Here is a 17008-nt window from a genome sequence, read left to right on the forward strand (position 1 = left end):
ATGGTGTGTGGTAGAGAACTGGTTACATATAAAGGTAAAAATAGTAAAAAAATTCTTTGAATTAAAGTTATTGATAAATAACTAATTTTAGATAAATGATATGTGGCAACGTTGTCTAACAGTCATGATCGCAATAGAATTTGATCAACAATAAAAATAAATTATTTTTGAAACGGTTTCCTAGGAAATAATTCCCAGTGTTGGCACATCTACACATTGTGATTTTTTGGATGAATTTTAATTTTTTTTAATTAAAAAAACTGCTAAAATCTGATAGTAAATTTAAAAATAATTATTCATCGTTTTGTTACGGAACGATTACCTGGTATGAAACATAGAAATATAAAAAAATAATGATAACTAAAGAAGTTAACACAATAAGTTTGTAGCTCAAGATTTTTTAAAATATGACTTTAGGAATTTTTTTAACATTTTTCCCGTGATCTACACGTGCTTCTCAACAACGTACCACTGCGTTGGTGCGCCAGTTTTTGAGCAGCCTGTAGATAAATCTAGATAATTCTTTTGTTCTACACACATTCACTGAAACTTGGTTAGATAATAACTTGATAATATAATTACATACAAGTATATTATTCTCTAATTAAATTCAAAGTACCTAAATATAACAGAATCGATGATAATAATAAGTATGGATATTATGGAGTTATTTTAACAATTATTTTACTTATTTTTGGTAACAGTTCAGGTGGCAAAGACAACATTTCGAAAGCTAACAAAATTTTATTAGTTCGATAATTATAAGTGTTAAATCATAAAAGGCTTTTTTTAATATTAAATTTGACCCTTTTTGCCATTAAAAAAAATCATGTTAGCCTTGTTTTTCCAAAACAAATGAAGACAGAAATTTGATAAACGTCTGAAACGATAGAATTTAAATCATTTAACGCATATACCAAATTCCAATACGTTTTGATGAATAGTTTTTATAATATTTAACTGAATTCATATTTTTTAGTACATACTTATTCTCAAATAAAATAATGCTGACTCACACAAATTTGGAAAAGGTGATTTCCTTTTTTCCAATTATCCAAGTAAATAATTTTACTTAATTTAACAATTACCCACTGAAATAGGTTGTTAATTGTCTGTGTCCAATCAATTAACTGAAGTTGCAGTGGCAGTTATTTGAAATATTTAAACCATTGTAATAACAGCAAGTGAAAGCTCACTTTTCAACATTGTAATTAAGAATAAAATTAATTTACTACCTAAGAAATTTTACTGTCAGTTATCATAAATAACACGAGATTTCAAATTTAAATTTTAATTTAAAATTAATTGGAGACCCAAGAGTGAAGGATTTTTAACAGGATTCCATTATTATTTAGCATCGCCAACTTACATCAAATGTCGCTGCGGATCAGGGTGACAATTTTTTTCTGAAAAAAAGTGTAGAAAAGGTAAGTGAAACAACACGTAAACAAAAATTAGAGAATTAAGTTGAAAAAAAAGTGGATGAAAATGTTTTCTCAAGCGCAGCGACATTTGATGTAAGTTGGCCATGTTATTTTGATTTCAAAAGCGCCGAATTTCAAAAACTGTCGATTGTCAGAATCTGCGCGCGCACATTTCTTTTTGCCAAGTGTTGTGCACAACTCGCGGTTTCTGCTTCAACATATTGAATTGAACACTTCTTAACTTCTGAAAGCAAGTCAAATGACTATGACCGATGGGCAATCAGCGGTTGAGGTCCCCAAATTCGTGGCCCCCGTAATCCAGGACAACCCGACTGGATGGGGGCCCTGCGAGCTGCCCGACCAGTTCAAAGACATGCCGTACCAGCCCTTCAGCAAAGGCGACCGTCTCGGCAAAATCAGCGACTGGACGGGGGCCGCCTTCCAAGACAAGAAATATGCCAGTTAGTCTGACATTGACACATGTCAAATTTGAGGTTAAGTGACTTATTTTTCGCAATTTTAGACAAGTATGCGTCCCAGTTCGGTTCTGGCAGTCAATACGCGTATTATCATGACGAAGACGAGAGCACTTTTCATTTGGTGGACACAACACGCGTCCAGAAGCCCCCCTATCAACGGGCGGCCGTGCTGGGGTGCAAGGCAGCGGCATGCAGTCCCTCGGCAAGGGGGTTAAAGCCAGGGACACGTATAAGAGGAGCCAGGTTAAGAAATGGGGACAAGGACGGGTAAGATCTCGCTTGAGTTTTACCGCAATATAGTTGGCGGTTTTAGCCCCAGATTAAGATCAGGGACGCTTCGGTTACGGTCAAACCGGATTGGGTCACCATTGAGGAAATGGATTTCCCTCGGTTGGGAAAATTGTCGCTCCCTAACGTCAAAGACGGTTGGTTTAATTAAGCAATGCGAATTTTTCTATTTTGGTTTTTAGGCGAGGATATTACTTGTTGTGGCGAGTTGGAGTACTATGACAAGTCGTACGATCATGTCAACGTGAAGAATGAGAAGCCGCTGCAAAGCGTCAATCGTATCTTCCATACAGTGGGTTATTTTTAATATCATTGATGGCAAAAAATTAAAATTAATTATCCTCAGGTTACAACAACTGATGATCCGATTATCCGTAAGTTGAGTAAAACGGAGGGCAATGTGTACGCCACTGATGCGATCCTTGCGACCATCATGTGCTGCACTCGCTCGAATTGAAAAAATTGGTACTGTGCCCTTACAAGTGTAACAAAACTCAAACAAAATTTTTCAGGCGATAAACTCTGACAATACGGAGTTTGATCTTTTAACCGTCAACGAAACGTCCGTGGAGCCCCCACAAGACTCCCCTCGAAACCTGGCCTTGGAAGCCACTTTCATTAACCACAATTTCAGTCAACAGGTATTAAGAACAGGTCCCGGGGAGCCCCGCTTCAAGTTCGACAACCCAAACCCTTTTATCTCCGAGGAGGAGGAAGGGGAGGTCGCCAGTGTGGCCTACAGATACCGCAAATATGACCTAGGGAGCGGAATAGTAATTTTTTCGTTTTGTTTCTGTCCACGTTTAATTTGTGTAGTTTTTAAAAAAAAAGAAAATGAATGTTTACGGAAAATAATCACTATTTTTTACGTATTATTTATTAGTAGAAAAACAGTGTGATAATTGACTATTGCCTCCTGTACGTCCTGGTATTCCTCCGAAATTCCATTGGTCCTGAAACAATAAATTGACCTCAAATCGCTGAAACTTGCCACAAACCTGAGTAAGATTTCTACTGGAAGAAACTAGCAAAAAATCTTACTCAATCACTTTTCAACACCTCTTCCATATTTCCATACCCTTTAAACTTCACAACACAAGTGTTATCAGTTACGGCAGTTATATTAACATTATAGTACTAAAAAAATAAAAAATGTACAAGTGTGATTAAAACCAAACAAATTACTTTGCCATCCTCCCAATATTTCGCAACACAATCGTCCCCCACTTTCCACTTTACGTTAGTACTTTCATGCGAATTTTTTTTCTGCGGCAGCAAATTCAAATGCTGTTTGAGACTTCGACTGGCAAATTGCGTATTAATTGCCATTTTCTCGAAATTGTTAGTCAAACCGTTCATTTCATTTTTATGAGCTTGTGGCTCGTTTCTAGGTTTGAAGAAATTATCTTGCTTCGAACCGCCTTTGTATTTATTTTGATTGTGATAAAAAGTGTTGTAATTTTTTTGATTTTGTTGGTTTTTGGGGGGTTCACTGACTTCGTTCGGGGGCAATTTATCCTCGAGAAAATCAAACAGCGAGACTCTTTCTGGTGGTTTTTGCGGTTTTTCGTCCATTTCCACTGTTACAGTATTTTTAGTTTTCGGATTTTTTTTGGGGAAATCATTTTTTTTCGTATTTTTAGGAAATTGTGGCTGGACTTGTGCTGGTTTAGTGCCACCTCCGAATACTTTTTTCACCGCACCTGAAGTAGCCTCAGCTATGGCGTCCTGTCTTTGCAAGTCAAATTTAGTGTTTTCTTTCACTTCTTGGTTTTTATTGTCCAGTGATTTGAATGGCTAAAAAGAATGTTGTTTGCGCTTTGCATTGATCTGAGACACTTTTATTTTTGTATATATATATATATATATATATATATATATATATATATATATATATATATATATATATATATCTATATATCTAAGGGCCATTAAGTTAATTTGCAACTAACAAATTAGCAAATTTGATTTGATTTGCGTTGTTAACTTTTAACAACGAATTAAATTTTAACAAACCATTTTATAAACGGGCCCCAAACGTTATATTAAATAATCACACTAACAAGAAGTAATAAATAATAATTAACACGAAAGTATTTGAATGGCATTAGTCGGACCATTAATTCAAAAATATGTACGATATAAAATAATTGAGAAATTTTTTATTCAGTAATTTGTTAAAATCGGGTAATTAATTATGAAGTTGCAATTTATGGCACTTTTTACACATTTCTAAAAAAATTATTGATGAAACTAATTTTTATCGAGGATTAATTTTTTATTCGTTTTCACTTTTGTTAGCTCTTTTGTCACAACTAATAATAATAGACAAAAGTCTTGTATCACTCAAGGATGAAATATCACGGGATTAAACTATTGAAGCTGGATTTTTAACCACTAAACAAATATTTGAAGACGTAATCCGTTAAAACACTGGATTAAAAGAGAATTAGGACAAATTCAATTCAATTTTATCGAAGAATCAGCAGATTAGACTGTTGTTTATCCACCACGTTTATAAAAGAGATTCTGCTCTCGATACCTCAGTAGATATCGCAATGAAAGTGCCAGTACTGATAGTACTAGCCCTCGTGGGCTTGTCTAGTGCCAAATACGAGGGCTCAACAATCTTGAGTTTAGCATTGAAATCGAAAATGTTGGAACCGCCATTCAGGCTGAAAAACACTACCACAAATCGAGACAAGCTTTAGGTTTGGGAAAAATTACTTTTGACCAATATTTACGCCACGCTGAGGTAACACTTGGAAAAAATAACTCCCGTTTTTAGTTATTGTTTTAAAGATTAATGCTTATTTGGCCCAACTGGCTAAAGACTACCCCGACACTGTCACTCTAGAAACAATCGGACAGTCGTACGAAAAACATTCCCCGTTTTCATTCCGACTACAATCCGATCTATTCTTACAGCATCTCCTCTTTCACGACAGCTTATACCGTTTATAGGTATGTGTCTATCGAGGAGAATCATCGGCACGACCATCAATCCTGAATACCCCGAAATATTGTGGATTTCATTTCCTGATCAAGCTGGTTTGGGTAACTGAACCGTTAAAACCCATCAGACCGGCTTCCAATTATTAAAGTCCAATATCAAAAAGGAGTCTTTGCATTTCTACTAAAACAATATAAACTTTGTAATTCATGTTTTATTATAACTATATATAAATATGAAATGGAACAGATTTAGTTGATCGAAACTGAAATTAACATGCCGCGTTGAACTTAAAAATAGCTACTTTAAATTCAAACAAAAACTGAACCGGTTTCTCTGGTATGTTAAGAGACAAGAATTGCTCTTTCGCAACAACTGTTAATGAAACGTTCACACATAGAATTAACAGCTATCTCAATGCGATCTTCTAGCGATGACTCTAGCGTCAAGTTGCAGATCATCCAGAACGTGAATAACATCCTCGCGTCGCAGGCACATCACAGATGCTTTGTTGTCAGAATCCACATGCATTGCCATAACAAAAGAAAGAGAAGGAAATTTCTTACGTTTATCAAAATACTTCTTATTTGTGAAAACATTGTAGTACCGATTTTGAAAGATTTGTTTAAATGCGTCTTGTACAGTATTTGGATCACATTTTAATGCCATTATTATCCCAGATTTATCATTAAACAGTACTATATCAACTTTGGTTCTATGATTTGGAATTATTATTTCGTTTCCGAAGAGAAATCCTGCTTGACTACATGTCAATGTAATTATACTCTGTAAAGTTGCCTCCTTCAATGGATCGGTAAGTGTTGAACGTTGAAGTAGACAGGTTATACTATTTTGAAAATTTGCTAATTCTTCTTTGAACTTTGCTAATGAATCACCTTCATCACAGAGAATGGTTAGCTCAGAAAATGATGCTGAACAAGCTTTAGCCAATTCTCTGTTAATACCAAATCTTTCAAAAAAATAAGCTCGTAGCAGCTTCATAAATTCATCAATTAGCTCAGGGATAGGTATTTGGAGTTTGTGATCATCAAATGAATATGTTAAGTATCCTAGAGATACAAGAAATCGAACAACTATTTCTTCGCGACAAGTCAAATTTCGATTAACTAATATGTTATGCAAAGATTTCAGATCTCCTAAGTCTAACGGTTTTAACGTGAATTGAAAATCTTCTTTAACACCTTGTAGAAGTTCATACAACAACCTTCTCACGCTACCCTCTTCAAGTAGTTTATACATATTGTGAATGTAACCAGATTGTTGCCAATAATTTTTTAAAGCACCTTCTCCCAGAGATAAATCTCCCAAAAACTGCACAATCGTTTGAGGATTATATAGGCATTGTTTCGAGCCATTTAAATACCCATTATATTTAGCCTTCGCTTTTTCTCTCAATTCCTCCTTTACTGCAAACCGATTAAATAGAGTACAAACTTCATCTTCAGTGAATCCATAGAAATCTTGGCACGGATTGTTGGTTCCGAATTGCCATCGCAATACATTACCCAATAGGGTGGAATTCCCTACACCAGCCACATCCAAAATTCCGGTAATAAACGCTCCTTTAAAGATCTCAGGAAATGTTTTTAGAGTATATCCAATTACTTGAATTGGGAATGAGGCAGCTTTCTCTAGCTCTTTAAGCTCAGTCTCTGGATCAGCGTTCTTCACTTTATACAACGCATTTGAAATGATCGAGTCGTACTCGTCAACGAGTAGAAAAACCATTCTTTTATGAAACTTATTCAGATAAGCTGCCAAGCATCCCAACCCCTCGATTACTTTGTCATCTGGAATTCCTGTGTAGGTAAATTCGTTACACCATTGTTCGCAATGCTTTTTTTCATAGTCTTTCAACGGTGACAATTTGGATTCGTAAAGGTAACTGTGTTGCCTAAAAGCTTCCGATATAGCGCTTCTACACGCATTCACTGCATCAGATTTGCTTGTCACGTCAGCACAACAGAGAAAATTTATTTCGATTATCGGATATTGTCCGAAATGAGTTTTTACAAACTTCTTATTCTCCATGACTTTTAAGTTGAACCTTGCTGAACTGAACAGTTTGTAATTGTCTTTTTCTTCCAAAACCGTTGTTTTCTCTTCTCCATTTTCATCTACTTCCAACTCCAAGAATTGTTGCATCATAGATAAGTTTACAGTTTTGCCAAATCGGCGCGGTGCGGTACACAATACCATAGGTTTTTCGTCCGTTTCAAAAACTGCCAACATCAACCCACTTTTATCAACAAAAGTATCAGATTTCAAAACAAATTCAAAAATCGGTGAAAGGGTAGATGTTAAACGATTGGCCGGATTATCCTCCATAATAAACAAACTGCCTGTAACAATGAATGAAAACCACGAATTAATGTTTGCACAATAAATCGAAAAATACTACAAAGAAATGGGAAGCATGATAGACAAACCTTGAGTGAGTTTAACAAACGTTGAATTTTGAATTAACCCTTTAACTTATAATTTATGCAATAATTACGTAAGTTTGAGTATGTACAATATGCACCTTTTACGGACATTGTAAGTCAATGGATTAATGACAAAATTCAAAATAGAATTTGTAATAGCTCTAAGCTCTTTATGCAATAAGCTGCAAAAAACAAAGGCATTTTGCAACGTATTGCATACTAGTATTTTTTACGAATCAGTCACGAAAAGCAACCATTTTGATATGAGTGATTCTGAAGATTCTTAAAATCAAAGAAATTATACGAGTCTGCTTATAAAAACGGATGTTTCTCCAAGAGGATATAATAAATTTGATTCCTTGAATATATTAATGATATTCTACAGAGTGGAAAAAAAATGATTTTCATCAAGTCTCGTTTGGATTACTGATGTAAAAATACGTAGTCCCGCTATACGCAAATAAGGACGGCAGTACTCTAACCAAAAAGAATTGAATATTGCCATTCTCGATTTACCTTATGTGTCCAGGTCGGATGTACGCCTCTAAAATGTAGGACAGTAGGTATTTTCTTACAAACTGTACATGGAAAGTGCGTGTTACTACAGTTCCGAAAATTGTAATAATTTGTAATTGTCAATTTTATTGATTGATGACATTTATTGACAGAAATCCCAATGAAGCGGCACAGGAAACATTCCATGAGAAAAAATCTCACAAGCAACTAGATGAAAATCATTTTTTTCCACTGTACTTTTAAACAATAATTATAAAATAATGTTATTTTTTAACACTAGTGATAAAATGAAGGGCGTTTGACAACTCAAATGACATATCAAAATACCTGTTTTTCATTACTAAATTATAAAAAATAAAGCAAGCAAGATTGACCCATAGTATTAACAAGCACACCAACAATTCAAAAACAGTTTTAAATCTTTTATACGGAACAGAAAAAAATAAACAGGTATACCCTTGTAAGTTAACCTTTATAAGTTAATCTTTACCCAAACTCTGAATAGATGTCTTATACTTTCTTTGTGAGTATAAAATTAGTCTCGAAAAAATTGACCTCCACAAATGGTGTGAGTTTGGTGGCTTATACTCTAGCAGGTGTAAAAAACAAGCATTTTTTTGTTGTCATGTACCTAATTAATAATCAGATAAATTTTCTAAAATAAATTAAAAAATGGCAAATACTAAAGAAAGTAAAATTGTAGCAGAATATTATACACCATTAAAAATAAGACAACAATCTGACCTCCAGCAATTTAAAAATAGTTACAAATCTTTTACTCAAGATAAAAAACTAAATATACCAAAAAATATCAAAGAAGTAACTCAAATGAGAAATCGTAATTTTGCTATAGAATATCTCAATTCGACCGTAAATAAAAAACTAACAAAGACAGATTTTTGCAAATCTAAAAGTATTTCCAGAAATTCCCTTAATATGGGACTAAATTCAGTTGGAATTAAGATTGCATGTAAAACGAGAACAAACGGGAACAAACCAGAGCAATCCAGAACAAAAGAGAACAAATCGGAACAATTGGGAACAAAAGAGAGAAAAAGTAAAATAAAAAATAAAAAAATATTCGATAATGTAGAACATAAAGCAGGTAGTCGTAAAAATACAAGTTTAGATGAAGAAGCAGACGAATTAATTAGTAAATCTTTAGAAACTTTTCAGTCATAAATGGACAAACTAGTTTCATACATTCCCAACGATGAGAAAGAAAAATGGAAAAAAGATTTAAAACCTATTATTACTGAAATAGACAGATTAGAAGATGGAGCAAAAATAGTTGGTTTCAAACAAGAAGTTGTAGATACATATTTTGCAAGAAAAGCAGCTAATTTATTCCTTGAACAATTAATTATGACTGATTGTGAGCTAATAATAAAATAGATGAATTGGAATATAAATTAGATAACTACAATAATTACGATCCTAAGAAACTAGCAGAATTAAGAAGCAAAACAGTAGTAATACCATCAAACATCGATGATGTAAAGAAAAGAACTTTGAAAATATTTGAAAGACATACTAAAAATAAATGGAAAGTACAGTATTCAAGAATTTAAATATATTCAATGAAGAATATCCAAAATTCCGAAAAAAGTTTTCAAGTCTCATTCAACAAGTTAATAAATTAAAAATTATTATTTTAGTTCTTATGTTTATTATCGTAATTGTAATTATTGTTTTCTTAATTTATTACTTCAACACTAATAAAAAATAGCGATTATGTTATGTTATATTATGATGATACTAATACGTGTCCATAAGCTAATGTATCTGTAGAATTAGGTAAAAGGTATCTTTTATCATCTTTCCAACTTAGAGACTTTTTCTTTACTTCTTCAGTAAATATATCATGTTTATGACTCCTGATCACTTTCTGCCTATGAAAGTATTCTTTTTGATTAAACAAGCAATTTTTGTAATCTTCAAAACTTATTTCTTTCTTCAATACTGCTTTTTTGATACCTTTTAATTTTTTCGAAACAGACGTTTCAGTTCTGTAACTGTACATTTTTGACCTTAAACCTATGCATTCTAATATCTTAATACCATTCAATTCATCTTTGAACTTCCCTATTACTTTCTTATTTTTATCCGAATATAATGGATGATCCTTTGGATAATCAGCTGTATCAAAATAGTCGGGATTGTTTTTCATAAATTCATAGAAATCGGCATTTTTAATCTCATATATAAAGCTATCAGTGTCTCCATAAAGAAGTTTTACGTTTTCATTAAATTCTTTTTTAATTACATTGTAATGGAAGTTATACATTAACAATTTCGATAAATCTAATACAGCTTGTCCAATATAAATTGGTTTATTAAACAATACTTTTGTTTTAAAATTGTGAACTGCTGCCAGGTGTTTGCTAAATATAGTTCTGTGTTTAAAATTAGGTTTGTTTATCGCTTTTTGTAATTTTTCTTCATCACAATATAATTTAATATTTTGTTGGTTTCTAACAGATTGCATAGACTGACTTACCGTATGGGGCATTAACCATTAATTTCCAGAAATCTTTTTTTTATGGAGGTGCATTCGGGTGCTTTTGATATATTTTCCACATATGTCACATTTGATTTTACTAACTCTCTTTTTCCTTGGTTCAGCAAATAAATCATCATCAAATCATCAAAATATTTCTGAATTCGCTTCGCTCATGAGGACTCTGTCCGAATTCCGCAAAGGAGGCATAACTGATTTTTTTCCGTTTTTTATTTCCTTATGTAATTGCTTTATTATATTTTCTAATATATTTGATGTCTAATGATTTTGCAATATTAAACAGTTCAGATAAACGAAGATTACTTAAGTTCCTTCGTTCCATTTATTATAGGAAAAAATCTAACAAACAATTTTTAGTAAATAAATAAATTCAATCCATTTTTATGCAAATCTGTTTTTATATGCCTTTTAAAATTAGTTCTAGTGTAATATCTACCACAATCACATAATAAACGAGTAGAATTAACAGCTTTTTTACATTGTTTACATGTTTTTTCATATTTATTTCTATAGTTATAAAAATCATCTGGACATTTTAATTCCAAACAAATGGAGCAAAGACTTGTCATTTATTAGAACAAATTTATTCATCAAAGACTTCAAGATTACGAAAGTGTATTTTAAGAAAATCTAGTTTTGCCAAGGTTAATACGTTATTTTCATACATTATATATACTTCTCATATCGTTTAACCTTTTCTGAAACATTTGTCGTGCTTCTTGGTCATCGTTATGTGAGCAATTCATTTAATTTACTACATTTTTTTCATAAGAAATTATCTATAAACAGTGCATGATAAAACACACTGTCCCTTTTGAGGTAAACTTGTGATAAGCCTCGAGATTCAAAAAAATATGTGTGGTATAGGGAGGAGGTGATCAATTTAATGTTTATTTAATTAATTGTCAAAAAAATAAATACTTGTAATAAAAGGGATCTAGTACAATATGCGAGGCAATATGGGACCTACGTATTATAAAAAATAAAATAAATAAAACTATTAGATGTAATTATATGATGAAGACAAATAACGTATGGAAAGAATTTTATCTTCCAAGAAAGAAGAAGCGAAAAATTAAAAATTAAATTATTGACATAGATAATACTGTTACTTGAAAGTTTATGATCAAGACGTATTTTTCATATTAGACAATGATAATCAACCTTTGTTTAAAGGTAAAGATTTAGCAGAAATATTGGGTTATGAAAAATCAACAAATGCTATAAGTAAAGACGTAGGTAGGTGTTGATTTTAAGAGAAAATTGATAGTCGTATTTTTTTGGAAATATGTTGTTTTTGCAGAAAAAGAAAAATATTAATCACAAATAATTTGCTTCAATTCATGGGATTTATTGAAGAAATAACGCGATTTTAAGAACTTTTTAAAGGACTAGGAAATCTCATACGAAGAAATAGATTATAAAAATGCTAAAGCAAATTTGTATAAATATATACAAAATGATTAAAAATTTTAAAGAATTAATAATGATGTTGAATAACAATAAGGCAAAAAAAAGTTAGGAAATATCATTTTAAATTAGAAGAATTGCTAGATAAATAGGAAACTAACGTTAACGAATATAATCTTTTAAGGCAATACATAATTATAAAATTAATGCTAATCCATTAAACCTGTTGGACTTTATAAATAAAAATAACTACTCCTATAAAATTAATTTGAGTACGTGGTTGACCGATATATGGTTTACGTTATTTAAAAGAAAAATATAATAATAACAAATGATCTTTTATGCTTTATACAATATGGAATTTCAGTGGGGGGTGGCTATCCCCCACTGAATTTACGCGATATTAAGAAAGATTTAAAGAAAATTTTAGAAAACTATAAAATAGAATACCAAATAATAAATTATGATAAGATTAAAAATGAATTATCATATTATAAAAAATTGATAACAAAATATATTATAAATATTTCGCCAAATAGTTAATTTAAATAAAACAATATGGATTTTATTGAGTGTTCGTAATATTAAATCCCTAATAATAACATTAAATACAAAAACGGATCAAGAAATTAAAGAATATTATATTACTTTGGAAGAAATATTTTATTCATATTTGGAATACACTAAAAAGTTTTATTTGAATATAGGAGAATCACTCGAAAAGATAGTCAGATAAAGCAAATTGAAACGATAATTGAAATTAAGAGAGATGATTAAAAATATTATCAAGTTAACCAAAGAGCATATAATAAATTGTATAATAGTTTTATAGCAAAGATTCGGTAATAAACAATATAACAACAATTGTGGTAAAGACATGTTTTCATTATAATTTAATCGATGATAATAATGTAATAATGATAATGTAATGTATATATATATATATATATTTTTTTTTTTGGAATGCAACTAACTTTGAGAGAAATTGTGTTGTTGATAGAATGAGTAGGTAAGTTTATTAATGGTCAAGCTTATTTGCCTGTAAAGTATGCTATTATAAAGTAACTGCGAAAGGCAATTAGTTAACTTTAACAAACTAGTTGAGTTTAATGAATAATTGGTATTCTGAATATAGGTATGCCTTTCTTCCGATAAATGAGATTATTCACTTACTTCCAAGTATAAAAAAAATACCTATTGTGCGATTTGGACCTAAGAATAGTGTTGTATCCACGATTTCGTGATACTTCAGAAAGGGGAAATATTAATATACTCGGTGTAAAATTCAACAGATTTATTCTCTACAAACTTCCAACAACTTACAACGTTACAACAATTTACTTTTAGCTCTACATCGCGTCTCCTTCCCTCATTTTTGTGACGGTCCTTTTTAAGAAGGAAAAACTACCTGCTCCCAGAAGGGGGGCGTCACGAGCGGTTAAGGATTGAGGGTTGCACATTTAACAGGAAAGTGAAAGTTGTACATTACAACAATAGAAACAACTTACAGTACGAGTCAGCGTTAAGCAGCCATTTTCTCTGCGATATTTAAAAACCTTTACAAAAACACAAATTCAGATAAGCAATTTTGCCTACCGTACAACACGTGTTACAACTTCCTAGTGATAACAGTATAATAAATATAATTATTCTAGTTATTATGTAATTACTGCAATGTTTTGGACGCGAAAACAATTACAATATAAAAACCAGTGGTCGTGGGTCAGGATTCAGTTATTTGATTTACTTTAATTTTAGACACAATCGTTGAAAATAAACATAATGTCAGACGAATTACATTTTACTTATAACATTTAATAAATACCAAGACAATCAAGACTTACCTGTTATTCGATGCACAACACGCTCACGACGCTCACACGCTGCTACAAGGTGTCAACCAGAGAATAGGGAAGGTTAGTTCAAACCAACAGTGTCTAGGTTGTTTGGAACGGTTGTATTGGTAGTATGGACGTCAAGCGTAACTTTAAGTAAAGTTTTTAGCGTGATTTTCCGCGGACATGTCTCAATTTTCCAGTACTTTGGTTAAAACAACCCAATGCTAGTCTTTCGTGTCTAAATGGCCCTATTAAGTAATTCGGGTCGGTTCCGTTTGTAAATCTGGTGATTTCGGCCGCCATCTTGCCTTGTCAAAAGTGACACTGTCAGAGTAGTGAGGTTAAATTGTTTATTTCGGTGATTAAAGGCATTTATGATAGAGAGGAGCCCCCCGTGGTTGCCCCCCTCTCATCATGAATGCATTTCAGCCATGTCGCAACACCTCCGACTGCGTGCCCCTCTACCTGCCCCAGCAGCTGTACCTGAAACCGGCGGCTCGTTTGACCATTTCCATCCAACTCCCCAACATAAAAAAGCTAGAAAAAAGCATCTCCCACTGGGAAATCATGGAAAAGTTGCGCACTTTGATCCGTCCTGACGAATTCAGCGTGTTAAAAGTGTCCAAGACTACGCTCAATTTCGTCCGATTTGAGGCCGAGCTGGAGAATCGGACACGTCTGGATCGAGTTGTGTCCAAACTGGACAACAATTCGATCAAACTGAAGGAAATTCCCGACTTGTTGCGCCTTAAAGCGAGCGAAGTTAAGAGCGATTTTCCCACGAGACATAAATGGGACTCATTTTTCCAAGAAGCTAAAGACATGGATGAGATGAAACCGGGGCAAAGGCCTGACACTGTACACCTGTCGAATTTGCCCCGGAAATGGTTCGTTCCGTACCATTTGCCCGAGGGCGAGGATGTCGTCCCTTCTGAGAAATTATTTTACCGGATTTTTGAAAAGTTCGGGCAAATCCGGTACGTGGATATTCCGGTTTGTGATCCTTACCGGAAAAAAATGAAGGACCACATTTCCGGGATTAAGGCACATCCGGTCGACGATCGCGATTTTTTCGAGGGTTACGTCCAATTTAAGGACTACATTGGCTTTACTAAAACTATGGACGCCCTTAAAGGGATGAAACTAGTGCGCAAGGAGGAAGATGAGGCATTTTGTGTCAATATCAAGGTTGATTTCGATCGTTCGAAACATCTGAGTGATGCCTCAATACGTCGGAGAGAGATAGTAAGAGACAGACTGGTCAAAAAACAACGAGAGAAAGAAGAAAAGGAGAAAAATGAGCTTGATGCGAAAAAATCAAGAGAACTAGACGAGAGGTAAATACGCACGCTGATTGGTCGTATCCCATGGCAACCAGTCAAGGTCGCGTATACGCAACTCTGATTGGTCGTCTCCCTTGGCAACCAATCAGCGTGGCGTATTTCAAATTTCCCGCGGCTTGGTTATAGGCAAAAAGAGGTGACCTTGAAGAGCGAAAAGGAGCAAAGACGGCGCGAACGCGAAGAAAAACGCAAAGCTAGACTTTTGGAAAAGCTCAAAATCAACAGTTGTGACGAAATTAACGATAAAATCGCCAAAGAAGAGAAAAAATTGCTTAAAGCGCAACGTAAACTCGAGTCAATTCGACTCGTTGAAGAACTATTCAGACGTATTAAGGTACAATAAGATTTTCGATTCAATTAGGAAAATTGTTTCGGTTTTAGGAGAAAAAAGAAGAGTTGCATATGTACAGTAAAACGAAAAGTTCAAGTGGCGATGAGGTGAGTTTGCCAATTTTTAAACTAGAAATTTATTTAATAAATGGTAGCTCAAAAGATTCAAAGATATGAGCGAATTGGAGGTTTTAACCCAACGACAAAAACTACACAATGCGATTGAGGGCCGAGTTGTATTGAAAAATATCTTGTCGAGGAAAAAAAAATCAAGGAGTCGCTCATCGTCCAGTTCTGACACTTCCCTATCGCTTGATGAGGACCGAAAAGGTAAAATTATGTCCGACATATAGCTTAGAATGTGAATTTTTTGGCCAAAATTACCGCTAGACTGTGACAATTGTTGTTAATTGTCATAGCGACGAGTAACGAATCCATACACTCAAAAAAATACCGGGTGTTATATATAAAAAATTGGACTTTGGGTGCGTGCCACTTTTACGAAACACTCTGTATATGTGTAATTATTTCGAAAATAAAGCCGGGACTAAACCTTGTAACCCTGCGCAAACCGTTTTTTGATATCTTTTCAAATGGGGGCACAATTGAATTTTCCCCGAAATTTGCCGCACCCTGTATGGTCATTTTTTTTCTAATTTTTAGACCGCAATATTCCTGAGGTTGTTTACGACCCCACGTGGTACAACTACCCCATCTACGTGTACCCCCCTCGAGGTCGGTACCCCCTTCCGGGGCCCTCCCGTGGGCGTCCCCCCTTTCGGGGGCGCGGTTTCCGGCCGCGCTATCGTGGGGGTTTTCGGGGGAAGTACTCACACTATTCCCCCGAAATGGAGGAACAGTATATGCGATACTTTTCCAAGTTTTTTTCGGAACATGACAGGAGGTCAAGGTCAAGGTCACGGTCGAGGTCACGCTCACGAAGGCGGAGTTATAGTCGGTCAAGGTCGAGACACCGGTCGTACAGTCGGTCGAGGTCAAGGTCAAGGTCGCACAAGAGGTCACGAAGGTCAAGGTCAAGGTCGAAAAGTGTGGATAGTTCCAAGTTCGTGTCGCCGAGGAGTTCGAGGAGGAGGTCGAAGTCGTGGTCCATGCCGAGGAGTGGGGGGGAGAAGGGGAGGTCGTGGTCGAAGACGCCGTGATTTTGTATTTTGTTATTTTGAGTTAAATAAATGTTTTTTTCTATTACCTTGTGTTTTTATTTTTAACATATTCAAATAACCAACATTTTTTTTATTAAATTACCAAAGAACCGTAAGGTTGGCATAACTTAAGATAGTGTTTTTTTAAAATTTTTTTTGGTAATTTCAATTTAAAAAAAAAACAACACACGTATTTTGCGTATGAATCATTGAGAATTCCCCGTAAAACCACTCAATTATATCAAAATGAGGTCAAAAACACAATTTGCCCCAATTATCGAATTACAATAACGTTATTA

General features: G+C 33.8%; 3 protein-coding genes and 2 long non-coding RNA genes across 7 annotated transcripts; 3 read left to right on the forward strand and 2 right to left on the reverse strand.

Annotated features, from left to right (window-relative positions):
- The first annotated feature begins 1505 nt into the window (after positions 1–1505).
- On the forward strand, positions 1506–3046 carry LOC654897 (eukaryotic translation initiation factor 3 subunit D). The gene is given in 7 exon segments (XM_064358094.1): positions 1506–1885; positions 1948–2061; positions 2064–2170; positions 2217–2328; positions 2374–2483; positions 2538–2565; positions 2704–3046. Coding segments are annotated over 7 exon segments (687 nt in total). The 5' UTR covers positions 1506–1683; the 3' UTR covers positions 2718–3046.
- On the reverse strand, positions 3034–4299 carry LOC135266748 (tudor domain-containing protein 3-like). The gene is made up of 3 exons (XM_064357988.1): positions 4279–4299; positions 3377–3988; positions 3034–3328 (listed from the first exon to the last, which is right to left on the reverse strand). Exons 1-3 carry the CDS (start codon positions 4297–4299, stop codon positions 3233–3235), a joined length of 729 nt encoding a protein of 242 aa, XP_064214058.1. The 3' UTR covers positions 3034–3232.
- A 112-nt stretch (positions 4300–4411) lies between these two features.
- On the forward strand, positions 4412–5354 carry LOC135266806 (uncharacterized). Its single transcript, XR_010334978.1, has 2 exons — positions 4412–4946; positions 4994–5354. It is a non-coding gene; the product is annotated as an uncharacterized LOC135266806 (long non-coding RNA).
- Positions 5341–14021, reverse strand: LOC135266808 (uncharacterized). Its single transcript, XR_010334980.1, has 2 exons — positions 13883–14021; positions 5341–7507 (listed from the first exon to the last, which is right to left on the reverse strand). It is a non-coding gene; the product is annotated as an uncharacterized LOC135266808 (long non-coding RNA).
- On the forward strand, positions 13974–16755 carry Xe7. 3 transcript variants are annotated; one of them, XM_064358092.1, is made up of 6 exons: positions 13974–14029; positions 14306–15213; positions 15346–15553; positions 15601–15657; positions 15705–15879; positions 16213–16755. In XM_064358092.1, the coding sequence occupies exons 2-6, from the start codon at positions 14444–14446 to the stop codon at positions 16707–16709; spliced, it is 1707 nt and encodes a 568-aa protein (XP_064214162.1). In that variant the 5' UTR covers positions 13974–14029; positions 14306–14443; the 3' UTR covers positions 16710–16755. The 3 variants fall into 3 exon arrangements, with proteins under 3 accessions (XP_064214162.1, XP_008199883.1, XP_064214161.1); XM_064358091.1 differs by having other exon boundaries at positions 14002–14216; XM_008201661.3 differs by having other exon boundaries at positions 14001–15213.
- The last annotated feature ends 253 nt before the right edge of the window (positions 16756–17008 follow it).

The sequence above is a fragment of the Tribolium castaneum genome, chromosome 7 (genome assembly GCF_031307605.1).
Source record: "Tribolium castaneum strain GA2 chromosome 7, icTriCast1.1, whole genome shotgun sequence".
Taxonomy (NCBI): domain Eukaryota; kingdom Metazoa; phylum Arthropoda; class Insecta; order Coleoptera; family Tenebrionidae; genus Tribolium; species Tribolium castaneum.